Here is a 7,926-nt window from a genome sequence, read left to right on the forward strand (position 1 = left end):
CTTCCAATTTTGGAATACGGACAACATAGGCTGCCAATGATGACTGGAGTCCATGTTAAGTTACATGTCCACCCTGCTGTCAATTTCTTGCCTTCATTCTGTTATCGAGAGTAGTGGAACCTGATCAAGATCAACAAGACTATAACTGGATGTATTTGGCATACATTCTGTTTGCAAAATATTTTCATGATAATGCCTATGAAATAGTAAAGTGGTCTACTGAATATTTGTATAAGATATTTGTGATATGCTGTGTGTGTACCAAATTTGTGTAAATTATGGGTTATAAATCTACAAGAAAATATTTTACGTATTTATTTCATACAACCATAAACTATTTAAAGGTAATGAAACAAGAAAGAATTAATGTGCTGTTAACAGAAGCTTCATGCTTTATCATGTTGTAGAACCAGAGAAATGAACATGCCCCAATCTAATCATAAGAGAGCATGGAATCAATATTTCATTCAATATAAAATACAGCATACATCTGTGATCTGTTCTTAATTACCAGGCCATTAAGCCACATGGGCAGTGAAGATATAGCTCCATTCTTTGTTAACCTTTGGTAGTAGATGGGGGTGAGTGGTCTGGTTTCAAGTCCCAACCACTTCTTAGGATTGAAGAAGTGATTCAGACATTGTTTTCATCAGGTTTTAATCCACCAGTTGTTTGCAGGGACTGAGGATAACAGCAGAACACCTCAAATAAGACAATATGACCAGCCAAGTTTTGTAATATTCGCCAGAAGCATCAAGGAGAAGTAAGAATTCCTCACTATACAAACACAGCATGTTACAAGATGGCACACACAGCCATGGGCTAGGGAAGATTCTTCAAAAGGACCAAATCACTGGAAAATGAACCTTCAGGGGTGAAGAGTAAGCCAAAAAGAAGCATGAAACAAGTAGCATGGTGTAACATCCCAGAAGATAGAGCTCTCTGTAACCATCACTGTGAGAACCTACAATCCTACACTTTTTAATATCATTCATCTGTGCCTAGTCTCCCAAACTGTACACGAATCTCTCATCTCTCCCGTTCATACTATATGCCGTGTCTATCTCATCCTCCTTTATATAATCACCCTATTGATATCAGTTGAAGATTATAATGCTCCTCATTATGTACTTATCTTCATTGCCTGTCACATAGTACATGCAATTACCCTTCCTCGAAATCTGTTCTTAAACACCCTCAATCTATATTCTTCCCCTAGGCAAAGTGACCACGTTTATTCTTCCCAGAATTATGATGCATTTGTGACTTATTAAAAGGTGTATAACTCAGTCAATATAGTGAATAGGCTATGGGCTTGATGACCAAAAAATCAGGATTCAATTCCTGGCAGAGGCAAGAGCTCTGGGGCCCACCCAGCCTCCTATGCAATGGGTACCAGGGGCTCTTTGCTGAGGTGAAAAATGACAGGTAAAACTAATGCAAAGTTTAAGAATGACTGGAGCAATACCTTCACTCTCACATATACATCCATGATGTGGTGCTTAATTAATTAAGCATAGGAATAACTTTATACACTTACAGTCATTGCATGTTTTGTTTGTTTGTCATTGGTTGGCTGGTTAGGTCCAGCATCAGAAATTTGTAGTTTCCTTTGTGAATACCATGAATAATGGCACTTTGTTTGGTTGAACATGGCATTCTACTGATTGCCAAGGAACTGCATATAATTTGTTGACTACATGAAGGGATAAAGATTGAAACTTCTGTAAGCTACAAATGGTAAATGAATTTACGGAATCAGATATGTGCATAAAGTAAATGACTGTATTTTCATGTTAACAATGAACAATATATTAATAAATTATATACAGGCATTATTTCTTAATCTATTTGTTCCGAATGTTGATTAAAATAAGTTTCATAAGAATTGTATCAGTAAGAATGTTGCATTAGTTTCAAACCTGTATTAAATGTGACTAGTAACAGTCTTATATTAAACTCAGTGACACATTTGAGCGATGGTCATGCTGAGGTGATATCAGTTAATCAAGCAATTATGTCATGTGTCTGATGCAGATCACAGTGGCCACATGATCTAAGGCATGAACCATTTTCACAAGCTCAAACACTTGGGTAGTTGGTTCAAATCCCATTCGAGGCATGGATGTCTGCATTTAATCTGTGTTCATGCTGTTTTGTGTGTAGGTTGTGGCCTTGCAATGGGCTCATCCCCCATCCAAGCAGTCCTACTGACTGTGTATAGGATTAAGAAACTGAGAAAGCAGCCAGGGTCCAAAGGGCTATAGAGTCATAGAGAGAGAGTTGTAAACAGATGATAGGTGACTGGATAGATGACAGGTGAAATATACAATAAAACTGGTGTGGGATTTATCAATACTCCAATAGACAACGACTTCAGAAAGTTTGCACATACACACAATTTACACAACTTTACAACCAAGAAAATCAAATCATACTCTTCATAGTCACTGCTGTGAAAACTTCAGATCCATCGTGAACATCAGTGGTTATAAATGTAATTACAGAAGCTACAGTTGTGACCTGTCTCAGATGTGTGTCATAGTCTGAGGATTAACTGCTACTATAAACAGCACATAAGTTAACAGAATTAAGTAAAGTGAAATTTCCCGTTATTTTTAGGAAACTAAACCAAAATATTTATGGGTTTTCAATAACAGCAAAGATACTGTTGTATTTCTGAGGTATGGTAAGACTCAATCCCTTGGTACTGTGGCCACAAGTGAGCCTCCTGTATCAGTGTCAGATTATTACTGTGCATGGAATATTTTTGTAATGATAATTGGTAGAAGAAACTTAAGTCCTTGGACAAACATGCCCCCGTAAGCGGCCTCCGTAGTCTAGAGGTAACGTTCCCACCTCATGACTCGTGGTACGCGGGTTCAAATACCCGGCGGAGGTCGTCGAATTTTTAAGGGCGGAAAAATTCAGGGAACAAGTCCTCCGGGAGGGACTTTAAGCTGTGTGTCCCGTGTCGTAACTTTACGGCACGTAAAAGAACCTCATATCCCCAAAGGGGATCACTGAGCCAAATTCCAGGACGTTTCCCGCCCAACAATAGCCTCTAAGGCCTCTGATAGATGGGGGAAGCATTAGACACCGCTAAGCAAGTGGCCGAACTCGCTTGCTCGGCGGGACTGATGGTATGCACCATTTATCGTTAGGGTAAAGAAACTGGTAGAATATCATAGAGGGAAGCACAATAGATCAAACTGGTCGCGGTGCATGGGGAAACCCACCCTCTCTAAATAACTAACTAACTAACATGCCCCAGTAACACTTTATCCACTACATATCACAATGGCATGCCCTTGGATTGAACCTAGGACTCTGTGGTTAGAAACCATTGACTGCCTGGGCTATCACATATTCCCCAGCAAAGGTGAGTTGCTGTAAAAGTACAAAACGAAATTAGAGACATCGTAGTGAAATGATAAAAATGGTATACAACATGGCTAGAAACATTAAATTATGTTTAAGGAAAGACATGTAATAAGTCAACATAACTGAACTCCTACGTGAGCCGGGATAGTGTAGTCCGTATACTGACTAGCTACAAGCTGGACGACCAAGGGGTCAGAGTTCGAGTCCCGGTAGTAAAGAATTTTCTTTTCTTCACGTCCTCCAGACTGGCTCTGGGGTCCATGCAACCTCCTGTCCAATGGGTACTGGGGGTAAAGCGGCAGGGCCGTGAAGCTGACCGCTTATCTCCAGTAGGTAAAGAAAATGTGGATCTATACATCCTCTCCTCCATACGCCTTAATGATGTAGTACTTAATTAATTAGGCACAGAAAAACTTTACTGAATTCCTATAACAAATTACTAACCCTGTTTCCTAGTTATTTAATCATATATACTCAGCTCCATCGACTAGGATTTGTCCGATACGAAGGTGACAGTGAAACGTTCACAAAAACTGAAATTCATTTTACCAAAGTTATACGTCATGAAAACATAAGTAATTTTTACAACATCGCAAGACTTCCCCTTCCTTTGTATTAAACCGTTATTCGGAAACCATTTTGAAGCGTTCTGTTGCCATGGTAATCTAACGTCTGTCTGTTTCGCCAAAGGAGCGCTGCTGTAAATTTCGAATGACAGCGTAAATATGCGGTTGTGCATATAGTATTGCAGTTCTTGTCTGTTTTTAATAATAACTTAATTTGTGAGTTGTGTCGTTGTGCTCCACTCGTATTTAAATGGCTGCAGAAAGATAAAATGTGAGTCACTTTTTACACTAGATGTTGATCTTGTAGAATTCCATATTATGGCTTTGATCAGGTGAAAGACTGCCGTATTGGAATTCAGAAACGCGTGTTCTAACCAATTTCATAATCCTTATAACTTCTGTCTTATCGTGCATGACTCACATTTCTTCGCATTGCCATGGGTGCCCATTAAATTGTAATAGGCGAAAAAAATGTTGAAAAATAATATTTAAGAAAATAAAGGACTGGTGTAGCATACTAATAAGGAAGTGATTGTGTTAAAGCAGAATGTTGGTATAAATTCATTACAGTGTGGTAATTATTTTTGTCTACTTTGAGAAGTTACATAATTTGGGTGTCATGTGCTTTTGGGGTCCTTAAGTAGAAAGTGGTTTGGAACAGATTTGCAACATGGTATCCACGTACATTGTAACATGCACCAGATTCATGTTATCTGCATCTATAGTGTTAACACAGTTCGTAGTCTATACACGTTTATTGAATTATCCCCAAAATATTCTCATTGGAATACCCATTTCTCCCTCCTTTGGCCCTTCAGTGCCCACACCCCAACCCTGTATCCAGGCATGCACAGCAAACCATAATGTTACCACTATACATGTTAGTATTTCTCAGTGAGACAAACTACATTAACATGACTGAACCTCACCCAGTATAATCAGCATTGAGAATGAGAGGCGTGGTGACATGATTCTAGAAAAGTATTATTATGTTACCTAACCTAATCTTGAAACATAAGAAATAAGCAATGATGATTATGTCCCCATGTTATGTAAGTCTCATGTGCTTTGTACACACCATTTCATTTGACAGGCCTGTACCTATGCAGTTTTGATTGATTGATTGATTGATTTATGTCGTCACTGTAGATCATTGTACGTGATATATGACAAGTCAAGTTAATTCTGAATATTAACAGTTTGATATATAAGTAGATTAAAATTACAATAGTTACAATTTTTTACTGCTGATTACAATTTAGAATTAGTTAGATATTCTTATTTGTGGAGAATTTGATGGAATGAGTTGAATCAGTGTTGTTAAATAATCTAAGAAACAGTCATATATCAGTCTTCATTTAGGATATATAACTGCAGAGGGTTCTTTGTGCAGTGTGAATCATGGCTCCTGGCATAAATGGGCGACAGACCGGAACAGTGCCGAAGACGAAGGCACACAATGATGCATCAAGGGATATTGTTCAGATACAGAGAGAGCAAAGTTTTAATAACATTCCTAACAATCTTGTGAGTATTTCTATATAATAATAATAATTATAATATAATTTATCATCCATAACTGTTACACAGGCACTGTTAGACAGGTCATTTTAAAACAGCCAAATGCTACATGTTAACAACTCTTAAAATGTACAAAACAGTATACAAGACAGTGTACAATACAGTCCCCTGTTGATCAATATGTAGCTTACCAACGATAGGTGACAACTCCCAGCAATTCAGTATAAAGCAATAAATATACTTAAACCACCGAAAACACAAGTCAGGCATGTAAAACAAAGCATCACATGTTTAGTGAAGATAACAGTCTGAAGACCATCTCTCCACTTCCATATCATATCAAATGACATACTACAGCCACTCGTTGAACCACAGCGCAATAGAAGACTCCGTAGATACTGGCCAGATACTGGAGGAACCTCCAACTGGGGAAGGGACTCATCACGTCATTAAAGAGCATCACAGCTCTTATGCCAGCAACCTAGCTTATAGAATTGTAGATTCTGATTGCTTAATAAATAAATATATATATAAAAAATATATCATATCGAAAATAACTCAAATTACCAAACTACTGTCTGTCATTGTTAGTAAAGAACTCTTGTAGAGAATAAAAACAGTTTTGTAATAAATAACTTTTCAATTTATTTTTGAAAACCTTAGCATCTATTCTTTTTAGTTTGGAAGGTAAGTTATTATGTATTTTTATTCCCATATTAATTACACTTTTTTTTTACAACAAGCAGTGTGGCATAATTGGACATACAGTTCCTGTTTCCCTTTTGTGATATACTTACGAATATTAGAATACTGAGTGCTGTAGCTCTGATTCCTATTCATAAAGTTAGAGATCTCAAATATGCATAATGAAGTTACAGTTAAAATCTTAAAATCACCAAACAGACTTCTACAAGATATCCTGTTATTAACTCCTATAATAAGTCTCGAACCTTTTTTCTGTATTTTAAATACTGCATTACTGTCATTTACTCCCCCCCCCCCAAAAAAAATATAATACCATATTTTAGTATAGATTAAAATTTTGTAAAATAAACATCTCTTAATACAGGTATACTGAATGAGTTGCGTAAGGATTTAATCAAATGAAGAGCTTTTTGTGGTTTTTGACAAAGGTATTGTATATGAGTCGCCCAGCTTAAGTTTTCTTTGATATAAATGCTTAAAAATTTTAAGTTAATGTTAATGGTTTTCCAGTTCAGAACTCAGTAAACTGAGAAGTCCATTATGCAATTACTGTTAAACTATTGAAAGCATAGGTGACACCAGTATACATCATGAAGTGGTTCATGTTCACTGCTTACTATAAAAAATATGAACTGCTTATTTTCTTTATGGGTTCTTTAATAGTGCCTTCACTATCAGGGCTATATAGTATTGGGTGATGACGATGACTGATGAATTGGAAAGGATTTGGAAGGAAGTGGTCATGGCTTATATTTGCCAGGAGGAACTGAGGAAACCAAGAGAAACCTCAAAATAGTTGGTAACCTATTTGAGATTCATCAGACATATCCTAAAGATAAGTTCAGATCATTATCTGTGGACTGACCTGATCAGTAACTGCATCTCATGTGTCTTTACTACACACGTAGTAAAGACAAGCAGTGGCACGCACACAGAGAGACTACACAGAATAACACCAGTACAGTATTAGAAACAAGAAGTAGCCGCTGCGGCACTATAGACATAGGGCGAGTAACCCTGACAATTTTAAATTTAAAATTTAGAAGAAAATTGAAAAGATTTTAAAATTAGAACTGAAGATTTTATAAGTGCTAATTCAGAGAAATCAAAATTGATGTGTGTAAATAACAAAGATATCAACAAAGTAGATTTTGGTAATAACGACGAAAGGAACAACGAGAAAGACCTGTGTTTTTAAATTTTAAATGTTAAACTAAGTGCAGTGTGACAGATACATGAGTAATACACCTGATGATGGCCATTTGTGGCTGAAACATGTAGTGTATAAAGGAGAGCAAAACGAAAGACCTATAATATATGGTTTGCACTGAAGACGGAGTTTGTATCATGTATCGTAGTAGTATGTATGATGTCTGTTTTTGTTATGAATTTTAATATTTTATAATTGTAACTGTTTTAATGATATGGCTTGCCAGTGTGGAATGGCAAGGCGTGAATTTGACTATGGTTTTTCTGTGACCCATGTGTGTTGTCCTGACAACTTGAGCTATCTGTGAGAGGCCTGATTATATATTTTACTGGACAAAGGACGAATGATGTGTAGTCATCATGAATTTGTAATAGTTTTATATACAGCCCTACAAGTAGATGATTGGATCCATGAAGTGAAAATACTAGGTGGTTCAAATATGACAAGGACTGATTTAAAAAAAAAAACATAATTGCCAAACACTTACTTGCACATGTCAGTCTTTAACGTACTCCCCTCCAGAGTCAACACATTTTTTCC

General features: G+C 36.8%; 1 protein-coding gene across 6 annotated transcripts in view; it reads left to right on the forward strand.

Moving 5' to 3' along the window:
* Window positions 1–4,083: 4,083 nt before the first annotated feature.
* LOC111861362 overlaps window positions 4,084–7,926 on the forward strand; it is a 62,794-nt gene continuing 58,951 nt past the window's right edge. For 5 of the 6 annotated variants that reach the window (XM_023845857.2, XM_023845863.2, XM_023845860.2 and 2 more), the window contains exons 1-2: window positions 4,084–4,221; window positions 5,344–5,477. In XM_023845857.2, coding sequence (XP_023701625.1) covers window positions 5,352–5,477 — 126 coding nt within the window. In that variant the 5' untranslated portion in view covers window positions 4,084–4,221; window positions 5,344–5,351. Of the gene's footprint in view, window positions 4,222–5,343; window positions 5,478–7,926 lie in introns of those variants that run through there. The other variant, XM_023845862.2, reaches the window with a different exon arrangement.

Source organism: Cryptotermes secundus, unplaced genomic scaffold (genome assembly GCF_002891405.2).
Source record: "Cryptotermes secundus unplaced genomic scaffold, Csec_1.0 scaffold289, whole genome shotgun sequence".
Classification (NCBI taxonomy): Eukaryota; Metazoa; Arthropoda; class Insecta; order Blattodea; family Kalotermitidae; genus Cryptotermes; species Cryptotermes secundus.